The 26,898-nt window shown below is 40.5% G+C and overlaps 1 protein-coding gene across 2 annotated transcripts; it reads right to left on the reverse strand.

The window, feature by feature from the left end:
* Window positions 1-3,133: 3,133 nt before the first annotated feature.
* On the reverse strand, window positions 3,134-22,191 carry znf574 (zinc finger protein 574). 2 transcript variants are annotated; one of them, XM_061050308.1, is made up of 10 exons: window positions 22,096-22,191; window positions 19,070-19,227; window positions 12,923-14,102; window positions 12,610-12,824; window positions 12,167-12,346; window positions 11,829-11,923; window positions 8,597-8,691; window positions 6,323-6,471; window positions 5,509-5,796; window positions 3,134-4,152 (listed from the first exon to the last, which is right to left on the reverse strand). In XM_061050308.1, exons 1-10 carry the CDS (start codon window positions 22,106-22,108, stop codon window positions 3,553-3,555), a joined length of 2,973 nt encoding a protein of 990 aa, XP_060906291.1. In that variant the 5' UTR covers window positions 22,109-22,191; the 3' UTR covers window positions 3,134-3,552. The 2 variants fall into 2 exon arrangements, with proteins under 2 accessions (XP_060906291.1, XP_060906289.1); XM_061050306.1 differs by having other exon boundaries at window positions 11,829-11,926.
* Window positions 22,192-26,898: the final 4,707 nt, after the last annotated feature.

Below are 26,898 nucleotides of genomic sequence, written 5' to 3' on the forward strand. Positions count from 1 at the left end.
AGAGAGAGAGAGAGAGGGAGAGAGAGAGAGAGGGAGGGAGAGGGAGAGAGAGAGAGAGAGGGAGAGGGAGGGAGAGGGAAGGAGGGAGAGAGAGAGAGAGAGGGAGGGAGAGAGAGAGAGAGAGGGAGAGGGAGGGAGAGGGAAGGAGGGAGAGAGAGAGAGGAGAGAGAGAGAGGGAGGGAGAGGAAGGAGGGAGAGAGAGAGAGAGAGGGAGGGAGAGAGAGAGGGAGAGGGAGAGGGAGGGAGAGGGAAGGAGGGAGAGAGAGAGGGAGGGAGGGAGAGAGAGAGAGAGAGAGAGAGAGAGAGAGAGAGGGAGGGAGAGGGAAGGAGGGAGAGAGAGAGAGAGGGAGAAAGAGAGAGGAGAGGGAGGGAGAGGGAAGGAGGGAGAGAGAGAGAGAGAGGGAGAGGGAAGGAGGGAGAGAGAGAGAGAGGGAGAGAGAGAGAGGAGAGGGAGGGAGAGGGAAGGAGGGAGAGAGAAGGCATATCAATTGCTAAAAAAAATTAAATGTAATGGAAAGATGGTTAGTTAGACCAACTTTACGTTAAAATTAAGCTTTGGATAAACACTTGACTCAGCTTAAACTGATGGAAATATTTTCAAAATGGCAAAAACGAATACAAAAACAAATAAAAAAACAGGATGTGAGGATTTATCAAATTGTAGCTAAATAATGGACAACTCTTATTAGACTATGTTTAAGTGGCGATATAAGAAAATACATTGTAGCTTAAACTCATTTGAAATAGCTGACTGCTAAAAGAAAATAATGCCTTAAAGTTGAAAATGCAAAACATATTAGAACATTTTATTTTATCAGAAGCTAATTTAGCTACTTAACTAGACCTAGCCTGTTAGCTACAAGTAATATAAACCATTACTCGGTCGTCTGTCACATAGTAACAAAACTACAGACAAAATAACGTTTCAGTAACCACATTTAACATTTAAAATACCACTATTATCACCGTGTGTAATGAGGCTGTATGAATACTGTAGCCTACTTACCTGGAGGTGCAAGCCATAATCAGAGCTCCTGGTGTCCTCCACCTGTGCGCGGGACACTGTGATGTCAGCGAGTTTCCTGCTGCGCGAGCTGAATATGCACATTCTCTCCTGAGGGTCACTTGTGTATTTTTAGTGTTTGTGATATAAAAACAGGTGAGAATTAAAGGGATGCCCAGGGTTACAGCAGCTCTACTGAATTTGCTTCTCCCCCTTTTTTCTTTTTCATTTGCAACAAGGACATTCCTCAACCTGATTGTTATTTGTTTGTGTATCTGCATCATTGGCCATATCATTTGAGTTGAATTAAAAGACAAAAATCCTCTTCTCACTCCCCGTTCGTACAGCTTATAAGAGCAATGAATAATTCAAACATATTATTGCAAAAAGAAAAAGCACTTGCAAGCTAAATGTAGTTTATATTCCTCTCATCTTTGAACTTACTTGATGATAAATAATTTACTGGACATTGGATTGTGTGGATATGTATCAGTGAGAGGAAGAATAAAAAAAGCTATTCAGTTAATCCGTTTTTAGTTAAAGGAAAATATGTTTCATCAACAAGAGGGGTTTCTCTTTTTTGTTGTTCTTTTGTTAAGAGGTGTCCTTGAAGAATTTTTGTTTATTTTCATTAAAACACTTTGAAAGACTGAGTTCAATCTGTGAGGATAACATTGGACTATATTACACATCAGGTGCATCATATCTTTGTTCAATTAAGTTTTAGAAAAATAGCAAGTCAGGGGGCATTTTTTTTTGCTACTATTCCTCAAATGTTGTCCTTTATACATAAAGAGATAGCTGTCTTTAAATACTTGCAGTTCTTTTAAATGATCCTTTGCGATCCAATTATTTTAGTTTTAATTGCTAATGTTGCAGTGTTGGGAGAGAGTGGTTGATCACATTGACATTATTGAAGGTGCACTGTTTAAGACAAAAGCTGTATTTACAGCCAATAACTGAAACGGACTCATACAGGTATTTCATTTAAATCTTGTTTTCAACTATGCTACTGTTAGGGAAAAAATGTTTTCATCCAAATTCAATGCCTACCAGGACCAAAAAAGAACAGCCCCACACTCAAAACTGAGCAAAGGGGTGGACACAGCCAGACGATTTACCGTCTTCTGTACAACAAATAGACCATTACACGGCAGTCAAACTGCTTCTGGAAAGCATACGAGTCTCAAGTTTTCCCCTCAAGCATCAACAATTCCATTACACATCTGTGTTTTCAGCTTCCACGTTAGGCAGCAGGTATGATAAACGGTACTCTACAAGAATATCAGCTCCCTAGATTCCCTGGGAATGGAAAAACATGTATTTATCGACTGGTTGCCTGTTGACTCTCTCAGAAAAGCAATGAGGAGCAGATACATTCTTGGCACGGGCTTCTTTTGCTGCTCAGGAGCCCTCTATTTCCTGATACACTTCTCACTCTGCAGAAATGCTGCCATTTTCCCATTTCAGTTCCCTGCACAATCATCAGCATTTCTTTCTCCATGACATGAAAACAAACTAAGACTGAGTGCATGTTTGTGTGTGTGTGTGGTTTAAATCCCCCTGTCAGCAATCACTGGGTGGGAGACAGCCATAAACTGCACTTTAGAAGCCTATAATGGATGACTGCAGCGCTGGCAAAACTTATATCATATCATGCCTCTTCCCCTTCAGACACAAATAGGATCATTATTTTTGATAACTATACAGCAAGCGCTAGAACATTTCATTGCACTACTTGCCACTGCATAATGCTGTACTTCAGCTAGATCATCATAAATCTTGCCTTTTTTCCACTTATTATTGTATTTAATTACAGCACAAAACAATCAATAAATACTGTCTTACAAATTACTGGAAGATTAGGGGTGATCTATGCTGACGACTCTCCATCATTCTGTCCCCCATTAACACAACTGTGCATAAGACACAGAGAAACAAAGCGCTTTGATAAGCACAGTGACTCGTGCTGAGTGGGTCTGTCTATTTCTCAGCAGAACATTTTACATTATTTGTCAAACGGCACAAGTGGCAATTTACAGCAGAAGCAATAAAGTCCATCCCATCTGATGTGATGGGGGCAATGGCCTCACGTCATCCACCTTATAAAGTGATGGACGCTCACAAGTGTGAAAGCTGAAGCGTTTTATTATAAAGAAATAAGAAGACATTTCATGGGCCACCACTGGTGCTCCTCTAATAAATTGAGGCTGTAAATGCTGGTCTGTATTCAGTTGAGCCTTTTTTTCAAACCAATTGAAAGACCAATTTAAGGAACATTCTGCACTCTGGAGTGTTTCATTTGTGTATCAACCTTTAATTCAATATTTTTCACTATATCAACAATGCTTTTCATTAGGTTTTTCTGCTCAAGTCAATTTAATTCTACACATACTGGGACTTATCTATCAAACTATATACATTTAATGGTAATTAAAGCACATCCTTCAATTATCAAACTTCACTCAATCAACAGTCTATATTTTCTCAGCTATCTTTCATTCCGTGAGTACTGTATTGTTCTTTCCTTGGTAGTTTTAAATTTGCCTTCATACAGTCTCCTCCACTATGAACTCAATGGCATGCTGAGGTGACTGGCTCGTCTCCACCATGGTGATTTCATTTCCATCCATGGTGATGGTGGGAACAGTTATTCCCTGAGCTCCCAGGACAGAGGAGGGCAGGAAGACTACCTGCGAGGCGCCCTCGATGCCACTGAGTTGATCAGAGGGGATCATCACCGTCTCAGTGCCTCCTTCGCCGCCCTGCAGTACATAGATGGTCTGCACTGTGCCAGGATCCATTTCTCCCGTGGTGGCCAGAGAAGACAGCACTTTGGCCCCCTCCAGCACCTTCTGGACCTGCGCAGCCTCAGCTGCTTGTGCCGCCTGTGCCGCCTCCTCGAGAGGCAGGTCTCCGTGTAGCCGGATGTGTTTGTCCAGGTTGGAACGAGAGCGGAAAGCAGCAGGGCAGTGGGAACAGGGGTAGGGCTTCTCTCCACTGTGGGTGCGGGCATGCTCGGTGAGCCGCGCAGCCACGCTGAAACTCTTGCCGCAAATCCAGCAGCAGAAAGGACGCAAGCCGCTGTGGATGCGCTCATGGTCTTGCAGGTGAGGCAGCTGGCGAAAGCGCTTTCCACAGGTGGCACACTAGTGGTGGGATAGGAGAAAGGGGATAGGAAATAGTGGATGTGGAGAAAATATAGAAAAGGTAAGATGACACGACAACAGTAAAGCTTTGATCAATATAGTGCTAATGTACAAACTGGAAGCAGTTCATTTTCTCAGACATCTCTACAGATTTTAAGCAGATGGAGCACTTCTGGTAGGGACAGAGGAAGAAGAGAGAACAGTATAGGAAGGTCAGAGGTGAGAAAGACAGATACAATACAATCAAAATAATAGAAATATCACAATGTGAATATAAATGATTCATTATTGATTAAATTGCTGATCAGATTTTCACAAGCCTTATCAATTAACTCAACAATTTCATATAGTTATCACAGAAACAGTTTTGCTCCAACATGAGAAGGAGGCTGTGCGTTTTAGTCAGTGAGCATGTGAGACCAATGGCTTTGCTCTTACTGTCAGAGAGAAAGAAGAAGAAGACCGCTGGGATTAACTCTGAGCCGTCTTCAGTCACAAATCAAGGCTTAGCAATCAGTGTTGCCTCATGTGTACGCTACAACAAAACATATGTATGGTAATGAGATTCCATGTTGTGGAAGAAGGTAATGCCAGTGCTGGTATTGACACCCCGTCTCCTACCATCTTAGTGCAGACATTGAAGTCTACACGATACTTGATGAAACATGAAGCACTACAAAAGAATGGCTGTGTTGAGTCCTACTAGGGACACTGAGACTGAAAGTATAATCCCTGCTGACAGTTTGGCTGTTCATGTTTCTCTATGAGATGTACTGTAATAAAATTACCTTTCCTGTTGAGTTTGCTCTTTATACACTCAGAGAAGTTTTCTTTCAGACATGCACAGAATGTAATTCTAATTTATGTTTGTCCCAATAACTGCCTGTGTGGATGAGGACCAATTCTCCTTGTACCTCTGCATGCCTGGTAGATATGACTCAAAGCAGAGCCACAAACATTAAATCAATTGTACAGTCAGACGTGCTGCGATGGGTCTATAGTTGATGTCCTGCCTCATCACCAGAGCAGCAGAGAGAGAGGGAGAGAGTCCCAGAATAGTAACAGGCACAGAGGGGAGCTGACAGGCCCTAACTCAGCCCTGCCATTAATCACAGGTACACGGGGAGGGAGGGAGGGAACACCCGTAGGACACACACTGCACAAATGGCCATGGTCCGGATCTGGTGACATGGCCGAATCTATGTACGAGTGTGACCATGAGGGGTGAGGCAGTACTGGATTTCAATATGAAATACAGGTTGAAAGCCTTGTATGAAAAGGACAAAATATGAGTCAGAAGGCTAAGAGAAATACCTTTTTTTGAAGCCAACACATAATACCACCAATATTTCTTACCTCAAAGGGTCTCTCATCAGTATGTGTCCTCATGTGAACACTGAAGGTGGAATTGTAGGCAAATTCCTTGTGGCAAATTTGACAGCGGAAGCGGGGTCGGTTTTTGGACTTGCCGAGTTTTCCATGGAAGTGGGCCAGCACATGCTCCTCCAGGGTACTGTTGGAGGTAAACCGACGGCGGCAAGGACTCACAGGACATTTCAGAGGGGTCTGACCTGTGTGGGATAAACGATGGAGGTCGAGGCCCTCCTGGGTCATGCAGCGGTGGCCACATAGGTCACACTCAATCTGAGGAAGAAATGGAGAGAGTGGAAATGGAAAAGACGGAGAAAGGCGGATGAAAAACCAGAAAGTGAAGGTAATGGAAATAGAGAGAGGGTAACAATTAATAAAATGATTTTTTGGTTGATGTGTTTGGGGTCTATTAGAGACATGATGTTACATGTCAATACTGACTGGAGACATTTGTTGAAATTCCGCCTACATTAAACCAACCTCTCATGTCCTTTCTATCTGGATAAAAACTATCCAAAAAAAGTCAGATAATAAAGTAATAAATCATTTCCCATATTGTCTCAGTAACATGGGGTTACACAGGTGCTGCAGCCAATCACAGAGCTCCACCTGTGGAGCAGCATCGAAGATCCTCACACACATACAGAGGTCTCACTCTCACACACAAACACAGGCATACTCCACCCATAGAAAATAAACACAATACGGCCAGGGCTGTAACACTGCTGGATCATGATTCATATATCTATTGAGGTTTATCATTGCATTGGCATTTTATTTAACTGTCAGTGCTCCCAACCTGTCCAGTACATCGTCCCCGTCCCTGACCCCGTCCACGACCAGTATTCTTGTCCTCCTCTGTGGTGGGGCAACGCTGCATGTGGATCTCCAGCACAGACTGGTTCACAAACTGGGATGAACAGTGAAGACACGTCGCTGGCTGCTTGTCTGCAATAGGACAGAGTCAAGAGTTTTAGTCCGATAAGCAACATTGTGTGTTCCCACTTAAAGCAGTGACTGCAATATTATCTGATGGCAGATCTTAGCTTATTAACTGATATCTGTTTGCTTGTGACACAGTTCAACACTGATAACGTTTGCCACAATGTTTACGTTCTGATGATGATGACAAACAGTGATATGATAGTGATAGTTTATATCCTGTTTATATTGTTCTGTCTTTGATTTTTGTGCTTGTTTTTCTACTGTTTTTTTGAGTATCTGTTGTTGTATGTATTTTAAAGCCCATCTAGGGATAGCCACAACACATTAGCTTCGGCTACAAATGTGGTAGTGTGTGGCAACAGTTAATGTGCTCCATACACAAATAAATATGAAATAAATAAGGATTAAGCATGTGTTTTAATTAATGATTATACAGGACACATTCTCAATGGAAGACCTCTGACATGTCACAGTGGGAAGAACAGGTGTGGATAATGAAATTGATTATGGTTGAATTGCAGCTGCTTCAGCTTCAGGGTCAACACCCTACTGTCATGGATAACTGAAACACTTGAAAAGCACTGAGCCATTCTAAATGTTATTAATAACACCCTGGCTCTTTCTTCCTGTGACAAGTCAAGATGTGTGCTATGAAAAAAAGCCTTTTTTTAATAGGTTGGGATTGTTTGTCGGACTAAATAAGAATTCTTAAAACATCTCTCGATGTTCTTCATACTTTGTGAATGTATCAAATTATCAATAAAATCCATGTCACAATATTCAAACGTCAATTATGACCCATGTCACTTTTTTTGTGTTCATATGTTTTGCTGAATGTTTCATATCAACTAAAACTTAACATTAAAAAACACAACTTTCAAAAAGTATATAATATATAACTGAAGTATGTTGATTGGATGAGTATCTATGAAGTCCCATGACATCATCAAACTTCATTGTGTTATAACTTGATTTAAGTGTCCTCAAGCAGCACACATTAAACTGTGCGTTTACTAATAGATTGTGAGACACCATCAAAAATAATGAATCACATATCACAATTTCTCAGAGTTCAATGTAAAATCTGAAAAGTGTTTGAAAAAAAAAAATAATTGAGCTAAATATGACATATTTTTATATAACACAGAAAAAACAGATTAACAAGCAAATATCTTAAAGTGTGTAATTGATCAATTGTTTGTAGAGTCCGTTCACATGGCTGATCAATCTATCATCTAATCACTTCAGCTTTAATAAGATGGGGCCCTGATTGTATTTTGGCAAAGCAAACCCCACTCTCACTGGGTTGCTCTTGGAGACCTGGCAGAGAAATAGCTGACACTGATGGTTCATCAGAAAGTCTATTGGTCGTCACGCCAACATCTTGCAATCTGCTAACCATCTGCACTGTTTGTCCCAGTGGGGGCGATCCATGCTGCTCCCAGTTGAGACCCTCTAATTAAACCTTTAATAAAGGACAATCTCAGCCAATGGCCCTGGACTGATCAATGGATCAATTCCTCCAGTCATATCTCTCAAAGAGCCACATACCTCTGACCCCTGCTGCACGCTGACTCTTCAAGCTTAACTAACGAGGTTAACGTTCCAACTCCCCCAAATTAATTTACCTCCACCTTCCTCCTACGTTCTACAAGGGACGCAAATCAATGGAAAGTCATTGACCTAATGCATTGGAGGGACAATACACATATAACAGGGATGTATGTCTGTAAATAAACAAGATAGGCCACCCAGGCGAGCCGATGGGGACATTTATGGTTGTGTTTGCATTAATCAATAGTAATTCGCTGCATGCTGTACTGATAAGGACATCATATATAATTGGTTTCCATTACAAGCAGGCACAGGGGCTTGCATCTGATTTCCTGATATGTTAACCTCCTTTGATCTCATTGTTGATCTTCCTGGCTGTTATCAGAGATTGACACATTGCTACTTGATAAAAGTGTGACATCGACAGCTATATATAGAAAATATGCTTAAGGATACAGCAAAACACTAAAGTCCATATGGCTTCTGTTTCTAAATGTTTTGCTTTAGGTTTCTCCTGTAATTCGTACAGATACAGGGCTGAATAAAAATGTCAGACTGAGCCTTGAACTCCCACCTTGATGAGTAAGTGAGTGCAGGTCCAGGTCTTTCCTGCGTTTAAAGGCCTCTCCACATTCAGGGCAAGGGAATGGATGGCTAGTGTGCAGGAGTCTGTTTAAAAACACAAAAACACACATTTTACACAAATGTTCTAAATTTTCATACTATTGATAATAAGGTTTTTAATTCAACCTTCTTTTTTTTTAAAAAAGTATTACTAGATAAACAAAGAGGGCTAATATGAGTCATAGGTATAGGCAACTCTATACAAACAATAAAATTAAACAATTATGTATAAGTTCCAATACAAAGAGTTATAACAAGTAAATAGGGTTGTAAGGTATAGTCATGGTTTGGTTTGAATCTGCGACCCTATAGGTGACTCGTAGGAGGATTACCAGCAAGTATGTGCTTAGCTGTGCTTTAGGTTAAACAAGGGGTATTAGCTGAGTGTATAACCACTGGAGATAAAAGCACAGCAGTGAACTAGGAGGAGTCAGAGTCAGGACATGAAAGACTATATTTATCCATTGCTTAACATTACTCTGGATATAGCCTTAGGGGAGGAGAGAAGTGTTAGGATGTTTCACCTAATGCTGCATCAGCCCAGCTTTCACTGTATAGAAAATGTACAGTACTTGCTCTTTTGGAAGCTACTCATAATCAGACAAAACACAGCTTATGACATGATGATTCACTAAATGTTGTATCCCTACAAAAGTACATGTATTATATTCCAGATATCATATCAGACTGCCACAGTCAAAGTTAGAAGAAAAATAACCTAACAACCCCAGTCACTGAAAGAAAAGCAGAGGGTTAGAGGTGATGTGCAAGGCCCTCTGAAGGCCTTCACAAGAGGCCAGGATGTTTCTCCTCCCTGTTAAATGGACAAGAGAAATCAATGATTTGTGGACAGCTGACCCTGAAGCAGTCACGGGGATTAAAACATCTGTCAGGGTCACCTCCACTCCCCAGCCAGATGTTCTTTAATATGCAGAGATGACACAGTATGCATATACACAGTATTCCTCAACAAAAAGAGGAAACCGACAATCTTTGTTGAGCTGAAAGTTCAGTCTTAATATACCCAAATAATCCTATCCCAAGTATGCCTTAGCAGAGATGTATGAGCAAACTCAATCGACCAGTGAAGACTGAAACGCATATTGAAAGCTCTGAAAAAAAACTTGTTGGTAAATCTTGACTTAAAGTAAGGGTGGGAAACCCATCTGATAATTGTTTTTGTATAATTTTGTACCTCTTAAAATTCTCTTAACGTTCCTACAGCAATCATTCACCAATTTCACTGACAAAAAAAAAGAAGAAAAAAACTATCAGAGGATGTGGCAAGTATGTAACAGCTCTTTTATTCGACCTTTCTATATTCTGCCCGTTCACTTTTTGTCAGAGAGCAGAGTTTTCCACCATCCAAAGCAGCATTAGTTGTGCAAGAAAGGCATGGAACGCACTTGGTAAGGTTAACAACTACAGAGTTCACACAGCATTTCTCTCCCTAGCACCCTCTAGTGGACTCACCCTGCACCATAAACAATGGCTGCCTTAGTTTTATTTCCCCCAATATGCACATGTTAAGGTTTTAACCATTTTGGGGAAAAACAATCAATTTGAGGCTGTCAAATATTTTTTAGGACACTCTTTGGATAAAAGCTCAACTCTTCAGTTTCAATAGGGTCCTCGCACCCCATCGGTTCGTACTCAGGCCCAAACAAGTGTGACAGACTAGACAGTCGTCCACTGGTTTCCTGTAGAGATGCATTAATCGGACTTTACCTCTCTTGCATTTTCAGATCTTATTACCAGTGATGCATATTTAACAGTGAGCTGTTTATATTTCATGTTGACTCTGCACTTTATTTTAATGAAAGCAGCTAAGAGCCTCAGTTAATGATCTCAGTTGTTTCTCGAAGGCTGCTATATTCAGTGACTTTTGCATTTTTACCGTGTTGGCTTTTAGAATGTACTTTTGTCTTTTTACTGTCTTGTTCTGCCTTGCCGCAAAACCAATCGCCCTTAAGGGACAAATAAACTTGAAGTTGAAGATATACAGAGAGTACTGCTATTACTGACTGATATACTATTGCTTTCAATATCAGCCCATACCAAGTACATATGCTTATGTGTGATTGTGATTTGTACTTCAGTGTGCAGGGCCTCAAGATTTATTTGTGTTATATTTGCAGTGATACCACAGTCCTTCAAAACACTTGGTTCACAGAAACTGCAAGTAGCTGTAAAACATGTTAGCATAGCAAACATGATACAATACATCCAGAGAGTTCTAACTTAATCTCCTCCCTTCTTACTTAGAGCTAAGTAGCAGTTTAGTGAGCTGCTGACTGTTCATGCACGTAGGCATAAACATAGTACTAAAATTAATAGATTGGCCCCAAATTGGCCAAACTGTTATGGATAGCCGGTCCATCTATTAGATTGAGTATTGAACCACCGTCTGATCTTGGTATCAGATTAGGTCATCTCTAGTCTCAGGAACAGCTGGTTTTGTCAAGTCTTAAAGTATTTGAACAGTGTAACATTTTGGGGGTTCAGACTGTGTCTGACTTTTTCTGCTTTGAGGTCTGCTGAAGATTGGATTTACAATACACTAACGGGCAAATGCCAGCTTAACGATTTAATTGTACAATGTGCACATGGATATGTGGATCAATATCCGGCTGGTACAAAAAAAGCAGACATTTAAACACAGAATAGCCTAAAGTCAGTGCTTTAACCTTACTGAGGCGGTTTTATTTGACATCCAATGTGCTTAAGCCAAGGCCAATAAAATACAAATAAACACAGTATATCCGCTCCCCTTTGCTCAGCCAGGGAGGACAGGAACAGGCTCACTCCTGTGCAGGGTTATTGTTATCATCTTAATTTCCTTGCCCCATGTCTGTCAATCATAAGTGTCAGAGGCTCAATGGAACTCAGACATCTATGTCAGCACATTTGCTACACAGCTTAAAGGTCTTTCTCTGTAGTCGGACATAGTTCAGATACTGCATCTCCTTGAGCGGGAGACATTTAGCTGAATCATGTATCAGGCTCTGTTTGGAACCAAAATTGTGATATATTTACTCAGTAAACAAGGTTGGATATAATTACTTGTTAGTAGTTGTTGTGCAGGATATTTGTTAGATGGGTGTTAGTCAACTCCACTTACACTTGTGCAAGTAAGCAAAGCTACACAACTATTAAGTAAAGTGTTATTGTTGTGTCATTACTTGTGATGGTTCAGCTGATCCTCCGTGTTAAATCTTGATGGGCAGTGAGGACAAGCGAAGAGATGAGCAGCTCCCTCATTGTCCAAAGTACACACCTGCTTTGAGAGACACAACACTTATTGTCAATTAAAAGGAGTTCAAATCTAGCTATTAACCTCAAATATTCTATTCTGCAGAAGTAATCTAAGGTTTAGGAGTCAAAATAGGATAGACTACATTAAAAAACTTGAAAATGACTAACAAAATAACTGGCTACATCTGAGATGTTAAGATGCATTTTTTTGTGGCCTTCAATTTGAGAATCATGAAAAAAAAAAAAAAAATGTAATGGTCTGTACCGGTTTGCGTCCACGCTTGCGCCTGGGCTGTGTTGACGTGTGAATGCGTTGGTGTCTCTTCAAGGTGGCTGCCTGGGAGAAGTTTTTGCCACAAACATCACAGCTGTAGGGCCTGTTTCCGGTGTGGCTCATGCTGTGGCGTAGCAGGCTCTGGGAGTTAGTGAAGGACTTCGTGCACACCTACATGACAACAATAATCAGGATATGTAACGTGGTGTATAGCTTTATGCTCACAGTATTTCCATTTTGCATATACACTTAAAAATGTGTCAAATATAATGAGGCTACAGGTTCAAATTGTGCCTGCCTCAAACCTAACCCACTTCAAAAGAATTACATCATCTCGTAAATGTCAGCTACATGACATAAATGACATTTACATCAAAGGAGATTATCCTTCAAACTCAAGAGAGGACACAAGTTGATTAAATTCTGACTGGCACCTTGCATGTAAAGAGTTTCTCTCCCGTGTGGCTGAAGACATGAGTGCGGAGGAAGACACGCCGGGTGAAGGTTTTGCCACAGTAGGGGCAAACGTGGGGTAGTGGTGTGCGAGCCCAGTCCTGCAGCAGCTTGGCAGGTGGAGGATGATTGGTGTTGTCTGAGTCTGCTGCAGTGTTGCCTTCTAATTCTTCTTTGGTCCCTGAACTTTTGTTTCCTTACAACAGAAAAAAAAAACAGCTACCGGTAATAAAAGACCAAAACACTGTGCCTTATTAATCCTATATGAGCTTCAAGACTCATATTTTAACTTACCTTTGAGTGCATTCACACCACTCAGGATCCTGAAAGTTGGCTTGCTTCTCTTAGGGAGGGGTGAACCTGATTCACTAGCAGAGGCAGAAGGGGAAAGCAGCCGCTTTTGGGTATCTTGGGAACTAGCAATGGCTGTGTCATCACCAGTTTCAGCATCCCCCACCTCTGCCCCCGTTGTGAGGCCATGCAGCCGACGATGGTACAGATAGTGGGTGGTGTTCATAAAGCTCTCTCCACACTGGAGACAAGTGTGTAGTGGCCCCGTCAGGTTATGCTTCTGCTTCCGATGGGAGACCAGCCCTCCGTCATCGCTAAAGCTATCCCCACACTGGGTGCACATGAACAACTCAGGCTTTGGGAAACTAGAGGTGACAGTAACACTGCTGGGAGTGGCGTCCTGTTCCTGCTCATTGGTCCCATTGCTCTGGGGACAAACTTCCTCTGTTACCTCTTCAGGAACCACTACCACCTTTTCCTCACCTTTCTGCCTGTGTTGCTTGCGGTGATAGAGAAAAAGGGTGGTGTTTAGGAAACTCTCTCCACACACAGAGCAGCGGTGAAGAGCTTCCTCAAAGCCGTGTTGGGTCTTACGGTGGGCCACTAGTTCAGACACCAGGCCAAAGCACGAGCCACAGTCTACACACAGGAGCACAGGTTCAGGCTTTGGCTTTTTGTTTGCCCCCCTCCTCTTGGGAGACGACTCCTCTGGATTAGAGGTTGAAGCGGCCACCTCAGAAACAGGAGGATCAGAGCACTGATCTGAGTGAGCCGCAGTTTCTGGAACTTGCTGACACTCTTCCTCTTCAATTGGCGGATCCACTGGTTCTGGTTGAAGACCTGGACTTGTTTCACTCTGCAGGAGAGAAGAATCTTCTGGATTTAAAGTTGAATCTGTGCTCTGAGATGCAATAGGCTCTGGCTCAGGTTGTGAATCAGGTTTTGACTTGCTCCCAGACTGCAGACACGTCTCTTCTTTACGGTGTTGCTGCCACAGGTCCAAGGACTTGAAGAGTTCATCACAGTCCCCACATTGATAGAGGATTCTGGGCTTGTCTGATGTCACTTTTGCACTATCTGCAGCCTGCTGGAGTACATTACTAACAGACTGCTCAGAGGATTGAGCTTCGTGGACTTGAATCTGTGGGACTGCAACTGTCCTTGATATATCTATCAACTGTTGCTGCAAAGACAATAGAGAATATAAAAGAAGAAAACAGTTAGTTTAATTCGTTCTGTTGACAATGATGAAAAAAATACTAATCTTAACACTAATCAAAGCCAAATAGAGTAGGTAGTTCATCCTGCAGTATTTTTAATTTGTTTTATTCCTTCTGGCAGACGAGGGATGAAAATTAAGTGTTGGGGTACTGAGGTCAATTAGAGCAGCATGCATTTAGAGCCAAACTACCTCTGAGAGCTCCAGACAGACAAAGATAAGGCCTCAGTCTGGCTGATAACTATCAAAGGCCCACTAGGGTTGAGAGGGTCATTCTGTGGGGTTTTACCTTTGTTCCCTCAATCCAACTGGAAGATAAAAACAGGAGATCAAGGTCGAGGAGAAGATGTCTGAAACAGCCTCAATCATAACAGTTCAGTCGGTCTCACTTACTCTTATGATCTTTGGGAGTTTGTTTAAGCTGTCAGTAATGGAGATTCTGAAGACACCCTCTCTGTCTCATTTCAAAAGCATTGTGATTACATTAACATGAATGTATGCTTTAATACATTTTATGTTTAAGTTCTCTTTAAGCTGCTAGCAGAGTATAGTAGCTGGATGAAAAGGTTCAGAATGGAGGGACGTAAAAGTTTCATTGGTCACAACACCAGTACACACAATGGGCCTGATTTAGTAAAGGTTTACATGATCATGAATACATTTTGTATCAGCCTCAAATAAATGTGCAAGCTGATCTACTAACGCCACACACTGAGGATTGCGTCTGTCATATGTGCTCGACAACATGCTTTGTACATTTAGTACATTTGCTTTAGTGACTATGCGATATGGGGCATTTTTATTTTAGTGTGATACATACTGGGAGGATTCAGATGTTTTTTGTCATTAGTTCTTTTTAATTCATCGTGTCTGTTTACAAAATAAGCAGGTTTGGACGCCCAATACAAGAATATTTGCCAATTCCTGATAAATCCTCCAAACCATGGGGCCCCAAACATTTCAGCTGGACCCCATTTTGGCAGTTAAAAATATTTTCACCCCTCACCACACACATAAATTAGATTGACATACACAAATCACACTATATGTGTTTTTCGACCAAACTGTTCTGGGGACTTTCTGAAGAGGAACTATCCTCCAGAGAGTTCCCTGAGACCTGAACACCATGGGGACTTTTTTTCTGTCTGCATTCACATCGCCATGGCACCTACTGTGGAGCTAAAATGGTTCCTCTAAACGGGGTTCTAGGAACTAAAATAGTTCACAGTTCCTGTGGTGCAGAATCAATAAAAAAGGGGGAGCGTTCCACCAGTTTCTAGATCTTTGAAAAAGTTCCTGCGGTCAGAAAACGTCAGTCATCAGTCACACTCTTTTGTTTATATTTTTTGAATTTATCTGAAACATTTGCTTTAAAAAGTAGGGAACAGCAATTCAGTGTCTGACAACAAACTGGAGAAAAAAAACAGAGTGATACTGTGACATAAAACTTCCAAATGTGTGACGTCTGGTGTAGATTCATTTTCAGCCTTACATTTATTTTAAGTTCACATGCTTTGCTAGCACTGTTTATAAAACAGTGTGCATGGTTTTTGTTAAGCCATGCTGGGCCCCCTCTTTCATAACTCGAGGCCCACCCTAGGGGTCCGGTGCCCCACTTTGGGAATCACTGACCCAACCCAAGTAGCAAGCTGCTAGCAAGAGTCATGAGACTCAATTAAATTGATAGACTTCAAGTCAACAAATAAGAATAAACGAACTGCTAGCTCAACAACCATTGACCCCACAGTTGAGATGATAAAACAATTATTCTACTATCAGATACTACTTTAAAACTAAGAAAATTCATTTAAGCTTTCAGACAACAGCCTTTGGGAATTTGAATACCAAATTACTCCACTATTTTTCGAGAGCTTCTATGTTATTATGTTGATGAGGCAGACGAGTCACACTAAGTTCACATTGGGAATGGGGAGAAGGGGAGCATATGTTTGTTAAAAGCAAGGTGCCCTACCAACAAAATCAGTGGAGAAGCTGAATAGGACTCATTAAGAGGAAAGTATAGTGAGGAAATTGCTGTAACAATCTACTTTCGAGTTTGATCCTCTCATTTGCAGACACAAGAGAACAGAAACAAGTTGCCCTTAAGCACTACCTGTTATCAAATTGTCCTTTCCTATTACTGTTCTCTGCATTCCACCTGCACATCAGACAGAACTAGAAGAAAATGTTCAAGAGCTTTATGTAGACATAAACAGCCCGTGTTTTATTGCAAAGTCAAATCAAATATACAGAAGTTATGCTAATCTATCTAATGAAGCGAAAATGTTTGCAATGAACAGGCTTATGGCAAAGTGAAAGCCAGAAGGCCATAAGGTACCCAAGTTTTATAGTGTTTCTCCAGCTGTTTCATCTATAAGGAGGCCGATGAGCCATCCATCAAGAGAAAGTACGGCACTGACTGATGCATTTCTCATGCTCCTCTCCCCGCTGGCAACTCAGGATGCAATTTGTCTGTCATGAGTATCGCTGGGCTTTATGGACGTGTGTTGAAGACTGTAACGATGGAAGTCTGGGCACAAGCTCAGACAGCCGTGCCCTGCTGCTAAATGAGGGCCAAAGACTGCTTTTAACCCCGAGGGTCTCTGAAGCTGTCATGGGAAGGCTAAAAGAAAAACTCAGCTAAATATTTCAAAGTTAAACACAATAACTCAGCCTATTATACAACTTTCTAACTTTGTTATTCAAATTGTGTCTTCCTAGACCTCAAAATCAATAGAGTTCAGCTTATTGTTGAAATTCATCCCAAAAGAATAGATTTTCCTAACAGGACACATAATGCAAAGAAAATACAGAAATCTTCAGACCTCTGAATTTCACTAGTATAGAAATCAATAGAAAAACAGCTGAATTTACATACCAGAGAATACATTTAGTACACAGAGAGAAAAAGACTAAAAAGGGAAAGATTTTAAATATTTTTCTCTCTTCTCTTCTCTTGAACATAAATCCAGACACTTATACGGCATGTTGCCTTATTTACTTCTTTCTAGCAATCCCTTCTCTTTAACTGCACTGCAGAGAGAAATTATAGAGAGATCAGATTGTTAAATGCGCCAGTCGTCTGATTGGTGAGTCACAGCTCTGTCCCTGCAAACGAGACAGTTGCAGCAGATAGCTACCTCAATTTGAAATGATGATTCCCGCCCTTTGCACAGCCCTAGTCACCTTCTTTCCTCTGGGTGGAGGCATTTAGTCCCAAGGTGCAGAACAAAGCTATATATTTGCACATGTACTTTTATTTATTCATTTATGGTCAAAACTGATTTTTACCCTGCCTGAAGAGATTATCTATTTTTGTTTTTAATTGAACATTATCAGTTGAGACTTCTCTCTTCCTTATGTCCTGATTGGTGGAACTTGAGTACTTTTATAATTTTTTAAGTTCTTGTCATGTTTTACTCGTTTTAATTGTTCTCCTTTCCTCTAATGTGTTGTTTATTCTAACATCTGTTTTGTAATCGGTTTGTCAAAATGGATGTCGATCTTGCTGGCTGGAAACAAATCTACCTACAGGTACAAATAAAGTCACATGAACCTGTGTGCATAGAACATGAAGGTTTGTATTTATTTACCCTTGCTGCTATTGCACTCATATGATCATCTTGTATGCATCAACACATTCAGGACAGAGCTCTAATAACTCTGATATGCTTGATATATGCCAGATCAGAGATTATGCAAATGCAAAAACACACACTGTCTCATGTTCAGTCTCTGGCCCGACATTATAAAAACTGACTTTAAAGTCCAACACTCCATAATGAAGCCATTTTTAGATCGACCACATTTTCACTCATTACACCTATTTGCTCCACTAGTGACTCATTACTCTGATATAAACCAAAGTGCTAATGTGTTATTTTGCCATTACGCTACACAGAAAGCAGATCAAGGTAGAGCTTAAGTACCTGAAAAAAATCCTTTGAATAATTGGTAGCCTTTCTGCACAGATATTGCCAATTTATGAGGAGGTCTGACAGATGTACGAATGCAATGAGTTAGTAACTGACATTTGTTAAAAGTACATTTACCAGTATCATGTGCACAAGTTGTTGTTAAAGCATGGATTACAGATCATGTCAAGTCTTCCATATCGTTTTCTTTCTGGGGGGGCGGGGGTTAAAGGCTGATTTAGCACTATTACAACACATATTTGCTTATAATTGTTGTTTTAATGTTTATACATCTCAACTGATAAGGTGTTTACTCTTTATTAGCCAGAGACAGTTGTCATAGCCAGTAGCAATATATTTACTTTGCTGTCTGCTCAAGTTTGTCTTTAATTTGTTAAATAAAGGTTAAAACAGAATAAGAGCCATGTCAATCAACAATGACAAAAAATAAGGATTTGTAAGTAAAAAATAAAAAACCTGCTAGTTTTTAATGGGGGGACACCTAGCTAAATCTCAAACCTTCATGAAGGTTAGAGTGTTCTCGACACTGTGGTGTTGATCAACAGCATGGTCGTTTTGAAGGCTGCAGTTTGTGACGCTGTTATATTGTACTGCAGTATACTGACAGGTGTTACTATTATCTTGTCTAGCCCATTAAAACCAATGAGGGAAGGCTAGATAAAAATAGGACATCAGCTCACACCTAATTTAGGTCTGAATACACAGCAATGCCTTGAAGTGAGTCAATAAATCATAACAAACAACTCAATGTTAAGTGCTCTGATCAAGGTCACTATTACTATGATGAGTAGCTGTACACTGTCAATTTATGACTAAAGTTGTGCTTATAACTTCAAAGTCAATCTCATGATATGATTCAGAGGCTTTCATGGGATCATTCTGCTACATGGCCACATGGTCACAGCGTGAACATGGCACAGCTTAACTTGAGATCCTGCACTCAAAACACCTGTGCACAAAACATGTTAAAATGGGGTCTTGTTAACTAGTATTTACCTCAGTCTGTAGCACTGGAACGGTGATGGGGGTGGCTCCCAATGTGTCTGGCTGTTCATCCTCAGCAGTGCACGTCAACTGGTGCTCAAGTACCTCCTCCAGTGTGTTAAACTCCTGGTAGCAGGGGAAGCACATGTACACCGAAGAACTCTCCATGGCTGCCAGGGGATACGAAATGAAAAACATTTCATTAGAAACGCAGCAATGCAAAACTGATTTGGATAAAGGTGAAACAGTGCACAATCTCAGCATGCTTTGAATATGAAAGTTATATCACAACGTGAGCCTTTTGCAGATGCCTAACTAGCAGTGCATTACATTTGAGTTTAGATTGTGAACATTGCCCTCTCCTGATGAAAAGATGGGCCTGCATATATTATCAAGGCAACAGCTTGAACACAAGTGCCATGAGGCTAACTTTGGGTCTGCCAAGATGACTCACCATGCACTGAGTCTGTGCTAATTGTTATTTTGACCATGTGGAGTGCTGCTCAGGTGGAGACACTGCCAAGTCTCTCACATTCTCTTTCATTTTGTGCGCCAAGTCAACGGTTAGCTTCAACATCAATTAGATGTGCTTGTGCTGTACTGGACCCACTGCAAGTGAGGTCTGGCTCATGGTGCCTCTGAACGTTACTAAAAATTCTAAATACATTCCTTATAAATCACTGAATACCAATCCAACATTACAGTGCAGTACAACCCTATTCAGACTGCTGTTTCAAGGCGCCATATTTACGTCCCTGTAATGTTTCGCCTTCAATCTGAATGTCACAGAGGCACCGGGGGTGGCGGCTACGTGATCCCCCTCTGTACCGCCTTCGAAGGTTGTAACAGAGGCCTTTCAGAGGTGAGGCAGTACCAGCAGAGCCAGAGGGTGGGGGGGAGAGAGAGAGAACCAGTGCTGTGTTTGTGCACATCTGACTGTGTGTGTATGTGGGACTCCTGCTGTGCCATGCTTCCGCAATGCTGAAACGCAAAGGTGAAATCACAGACTGGGACAAGAACATTATACCGTTGCGGTATCAACATGAATGTACAAGACGTATTGATGGCTGAGCTTAGTTAAGGCATTTTTCAAGAGAAGCAGTCAGAAAAAGGCTGCTGAAAGAAACACATCAATACCTCAAAGGCATCAACGTGACACAACTCCTAATTGATTATAGTTCATTAATAAAAGAGAGGACAGAGCTACTTAAAGAAACTAATCTATAGCTTAGGTATTGTTGATGCAGCCCTTGAAAAGTTGCTATTAGTCTTTCGCTCACTGATTTCCAATTTCCCAAGTCTAACTGTGACCCTCAACCCCAGATATAATTGTTTTCATTTAAGATGCAACTCTATCATGATTGGTCATATATGAGAAGTTGTTGTTTTTTAAGGTATCTTCCTTGCCCTAACAAATTAGGGCAAGGAACAGCTAGGAGGAACTGTATATTGAAGCAAACGTTATTCAAACCTGAGTAAAAATAAGTACTATTTATTCCCAAGGGAAATTTCTATTTTTCCCTCTGTTGTATGTGGAGTCATGCTACACACACATGCACCAATGGAGAGATGTCATGCGCACAAAAGAGCAATCAAGTAGTAGGGGGATCAGTGCTCTGTTCAAGGGCACCTCAGCAGTGCCCAGGAAGTGAACTGTCACCTCTCCAGCTACCAGACCAAGTTCCACTCTTAGTCCTCTACCAGACTTGAACAGTCGACCCTCCGGCTGTATCGTAATCTGGTTATTTTTACTAGATTATCATACTTGTTATCCTATAAAGCATTGGTGTTAGTATTTACACCTTTCTTAATCACATTTTCAATGTGTTTGGTTTCCTATTCTTTTGTCATAATTTCACTCAACAATTTCAGACACAATACGTTTTTTACAGTATTGATACAATGCTTTCTTAGATTCTCTTATTTGCTGTGATGTAGATTTTGTGAAGAAGTGATTTATGTGTTATTGACTCGCAAAAAAAAAAAAACTAGTTACTTTAACTCTTCTAAAATACAGAATGTTTCCAAGTTCAGCAATGTGGCTTTTCAACATGTAATGGACAACAATGGAGTTAAATGATCACTAGTAATAAGCTTTATTGATCGTTTGCTACAAATGTAATATGCAAACTATTAGTGACCCACTCCCACTTCCCCCTGTTGAGATGAATGTCTGGTTTGTATCCTTTTCAACAACAGAAACTTATACTGACATGCTGCAAATGACAAATATCACCTGTTTTGTGCAACAGCTCAGTCTCAGTAACTTTAAAGGATCAGATGTGAGGTGGCCTGCATCTGCCTTAACCAGTCACTGCATGATTGGTTGTTTTTTTTATAAATCTATATCACAATCCTCCCACTTGAATTAGACAAACACTTCAGTAAAATGAATATCACAACATGCCTTTCATAATAGTGGATATCCTTACATTAGTCAGTACTTTTTTGGGTTAACAGTAGGGACAATGTCAGTTTAATGCGGACTCTTGATGTCACAAGGACGATAATATACCGTATAACTCGTGTTTAGCCCCTTGGACTGTTTAACTTTGGGTCTGACAAAAGCAGAAACACACAGCTAACACTAGCCGAAGCTAGCGGTTAGCAGTGAGCTAGGCAGCTGTATTATCTTTAACCAGTACTCTGTTGCTAACGTGCAACGATGGCCGTCTGTCTAGCAACGCGGCTAACGTTGCACCAGCGTGGTGTCAAGCAATTTATCCTGCTAACTCTGAAAGCTAATGTAATAACCGGTGAATCATTCAAAGATGACGGGCAACTTGCTAGCGACTAAACCTCCTTTTACAAGCTGGACCAGTGATCTACTTTTTAGTATTAAGGAGAAGAAGAAGAAACGACCGAAGAAGGAGGGCGGGATATGCTTCTTCGGTGGTATAATGGCGGCGACGGACTTAAAGTTAACATTAGCTGTCTCCCCCCGTTGAAATCCTCCGTACACACATACCAGCGCGCATTATGTCACCAAAAAAGTATCGTTCATACAAAATAATTAAAATTAATTCAGTATAACTCACCGTCCTCAGACATTTCCCGTCGAGGAAATAGGACAACAACTTCAGTTTTTCTACATGTTAGAAGGCGCGATCTGATTGGCTGTTACGATCACTCCATTCACCAATAAGGTTCGATTTCACATAACAACAGGGAAGTTTGTAATCCAAGAGCGCGCGAGGGCTGCAGCAGGTCAATCAGAAATGATTATTATCTTTACTGCATCTAAGAGGGTAACACTGTCTTATTTTACTGTTGTACTCACATTTAACTGACATTTCAAGTTACCTTGTAAATATGGCACACTCAATATGTCACTTGACAGGATGCATTAGAGATTACAATAAATAAACTAGATTGAATTGTTCAAATAAACTCAGCCCTCTTGCAGGTACAAAATCAAAATGCATACTTTTAAAAACAGTCAAACATGATATACTTATTAATAATCTGGAGCCCAGAGCAGCCACACTTCCAAGAGCTTTCCCCTTCTCTGCTTAGAATTTGAATTTTTGAAACAAGTTACTTTGTATAAATTGATGAGAAAGAAGATCTAACAGAGGCAGGAGCAATGAATAACCTGCTTAGACAATAGGCAACCAAACAAATACAAATACGACTTTGAGTACTGTACATTAAATGATTTGTCCTTGAAATCTTATCACGTGAGACGTTAAAACCAACCAGCTGTTTGTGTTATTAGCTGCAACTAATTCTTATATACACAAAATTGGAGTCAAACAAGCTTGTCATGTTGCCTAGTTTACCAAAGCTTATCCAATATTGAGCATTAATGTAACATAATGCAGAACTTACACCTTTGGTAATGATGGGACAATAACAATCTGTATGTGGTCTTGATACGTTTGATTACCTGCAGCAGAATGAAATGTGAATATGGTATGCATGACATAAGGCTTATACTTACAAATTAAGAATGTATTTTAAGCAAAATTAACCCGCATTTCCTGATGAGACACATTGTTTACCGGGGAAATTGACCACAATCAGATTTTTTTTGCAGCAGTCCTTAATTATGCGTTGTTTGTTTGTTTTTCTTTTTTTTTAATACACTGACATCTATAACTGTCTCAAATGACTTTGGGTGCACTCGAATATCCACAGGGGTTTACTAAATATACACTATATAGCTATACACTTATCAGATTGACACTCCACAGAGTGAGTGCGGGCAGGTGCATCAAGTGTTATTTACAGAGGTCAGGAAAAGTATAGACTAGCCCACTTCACATTTCCCAGAATTACACAGTGCCCCTATGTGCCCCCCATTGGCTGATTGGGAAGATCAGCAGCTCCTCCAGACTGCTTAACCCCAACTCCAAATGGTATTAAAGGGCCAGCTGGGCATTGAGCCAGAGGAGCCAGGGCCACTCCAGCTCCACAGAAGCCGTGCTGTCGGCACACAGTGGAATAACATTATTCAACCCTGACATATCATATCACCATGTTGACGACTGCAGCCATGATTTTTATTGAAGGCGATGGTTCAGAGGCCGCAGGTCCCCGGAGAGGAGGGCTGTCTTGTCGGGTAGCGATCTCCCACAGAATGATTTTATTTTTTCTTGCATGCACCAATATTAAACCTTTACTAATAATAATAATAATAATAATACATTAGTTTTATGTAGCGCTTTTCTAAAAACTCAAAGACGCTTTGACAAAAACATAAAACAAAACAAAGAACGACGGGGACAGTACAATGAAGAAGTAATGTAGGGGGGGAGTTAGTGGTTTAAGAACATATAATGCAGAAAACAATGCTTGGTGTAATTTTGAAAGGTTTTACTATTACAAATTCTTCAATATAGTTGGAAATGGTTTTATTTAAAGATCATTTATAGATCTGTATCAGTTAGGAAAAGAGTAGCTGCATAAAAAATGTTACTTATGATTCATGTCGCAAAAAGGTATTGGACATGTGCCCTTAGCTTAGTACAATAGCACAGTACAGTGCATCCATTATTTCACTGCATTGACTTAATGAGGCCACTGTGCGAGATCCCTTGTTGATCCTTATTAAGCGGGCATGAAAATATTTTCCTTTGTGGATGAAGGGTGCTGGTGGTCCTTATAGTCATGGGGCTAAATGAGACCTGGTTTCAACGTGATGATCAGATATCTTGATAGATTCATTAAATACACCACAAAAAAAAGTATGAATAACAGCATGATCATTATCCATGAACCCTCCATCTAACTGTGGAGGTCCACAGTTTCCTCAGTCAAGGTCAAAAACATTTGCAATAGCATGGTTCCCATGACAACTGTTCTGATTTCGTCATGCTCCAACTAGTCTTTTCTGGAGTCCACTGATCCTCCCGACTTCACTGCAGAGCAAAACTACAGCTTCTTTTCATGAATCCATCCATGAAAAAGGTTTCATTCAAAGCCAAAGTCAACTCTATGACTGACGCTTGAATAGTTAGTTTTTTCCGTAAATTCAAAATTCAACACTAAAGATCATTCAATGTGTTCTGCTTTGTATTCAGTGCATTTGGCTTCTTAAAAGCATTTCTAGGAGAAAGATATGTAAATGTATCATTGAAAAGATGCCTAGAAACAATGTAAGCAGGGGCGTAACCAGGAGTTCAGGGCGCCATGAAAAGACATCGCTGGGGCCCCGACACCACAGCCTAAGCCAACCCTACACATTTCTATAAACACACCATTATGACCCAGCTGTGTAATACCCTGAACAGTGGCTATCACCAAGATAGAAAGAGGAATATTAGATTTTATTTTTCTCTGTGGGGATAAGTTCTGTTAATGAACGGAATGTGGAATGAACGGTAATAGGCGAATGTCCCTGATAAGAAGTGTTATTAGGAACATCTTTTATGGTCTGAATGTTGTCAAATTCATGAAAGATTAATTCTACTGATATTAATAATTTATTATAAATATAAGTTAATCAGGTTTAGCCACTCTTGTCTTGCCTTTAAATGTGGAATAATTCCCCTCAGTTCATACTTTGATTAACTTATTTTTAACACTGAAAATCATAGTGGATCATCTCGCCTGACATTGAAAACATTGTGTTTTTAAGTATCACCACTCAAAGTATTAAATCAGGAAACCTTCCATTGTTTTTTAGGTGACTCTTAGCTTCTCAGATTATTTCATTCAAAGTAAATGTGCAATGACAAAAAAGTCAAATGCCGCAGATTAAATAAGACTACATTTACATTTATTTTACCTTTGTTTCCCTGTTATTGAAGAAACCAAATTTATTGAGTGAAGCGTAAGAGGATAAAAATATTTGCTTTTTCCGGCCTTGTAGTTAGAATTTGTTGATATAGGAGATTGTCTTCGTACGAGGCCTCCTAAACAATAAGAGGGAACCTCAAGGCTCCTTATTGCACCAGCTAAATTGTGTTCATTGGTGCATTTTTACAATGCAAATGATCATTGAAATAACCTCGAACCTGCAGCTGTAAGGCAGTCATCTGCATTCGTGGGTTGGTAATCTGAAGAGACTTTAAGGTGCATTGGTAAGGTGTACTTCAAATAACTTGTCATCTTCTTTGTTTACAGAGCAAACAATCAATAAACATGCAGTTCCAATGTCATTGTGACTTTCTCCCCCCCTGCGATTATGTAAACATGACTAATTTAAGTACAATTAAGACATGAATGTGAGACAGGCACAGTTTCATCACTTTATTAATGAGTTTAATTATTTATACCAACAAACAAAAACTGACTCTCTCCCTCCATCCCTCTCTCTTTATCATTTCCTTTATCCAACCGTTCTGTTCCCCAACAATGACATGTAACCCTCAGACAAGGGCGATAAAAGAGCAGGGTCACATCAAATGAAGAAAAAAAAAAGTGTGACAGATCGGAAGATGGAAAAACCAAAAACATTAAAATAGCACATATAGTCAGCTCTTCATTGAGGAGAGTCAGGAGAATTATGTCCACGTTCTGCCAGCGCACACACACAGACACACATACATTCCCTGCAGCTGTGCTCGAGAAACTCCCCCAGGATCTGTGAAGCAAACATGCTCTCCTAACAAGTGGGACCCGTTACACTCATACTACACATGGTGAGAGGAAACAGAAGACGGTCGGACACAGGAGATGATACATGACAATGGACAGATTCATTATTTCCCCTTTCCTCCTCCACACACACACACACACACACACACACACACACTCTCAAACAAACACACAGGGTGATCCGTGCTCCCTCCCCATAGATCCAGACGCTTGTAACATTCCCTTCACATTGAAGTTAAATGGAAACCTGGATTTCCACCTGTTGGCTAGCATGTGCATCCCCACACATACACAGCCAATGATTGGAAAACACACACCAACATCTGGATTTGAGTACAGTATCTTGGATGTGAAATTGTTTTGCATGTGACATTGCTGGACTAAAATTCTGAATTAAAAAACAAACATAAAACATCCCACAATTTTGCCACCCTGATGGAAAAGAAACGATCCCCCCGCCCCTCCCAAAAAAAACAATACAATAAATAAAAGTTATGACAACATTGATGGGAGAAAAGGGAATACAGTGAAGAGAGAAATGGAGGGAGAGACAATAAAAATGAAACATTTTGTTCTGTTTTTCCCCTCCTGAACCGGGGACTGAAATGAAATGAAATTGTATTTACAGACTGGCGACTGAGGATAAACAGTCCGGCAGCTGCTGCGCCGGTCTACTAGAGAAAAAAAAAAAAAATGACGAGAACAACAATATAATAACAATAATAACAAAAATAACAAAATAAAATAAAAGGTACTTGATATTTACAGTTTAGCAGTGAAAAAAGGGAGGAGGAAAA

Source organism: Labrus mixtus, chromosome 11 (assembly GCF_963584025.1).
Source record: "Labrus mixtus chromosome 11, fLabMix1.1, whole genome shotgun sequence".
Classification (NCBI taxonomy): Eukaryota; Metazoa; Chordata; class Actinopteri; order Labriformes; family Labridae; genus Labrus; species Labrus mixtus.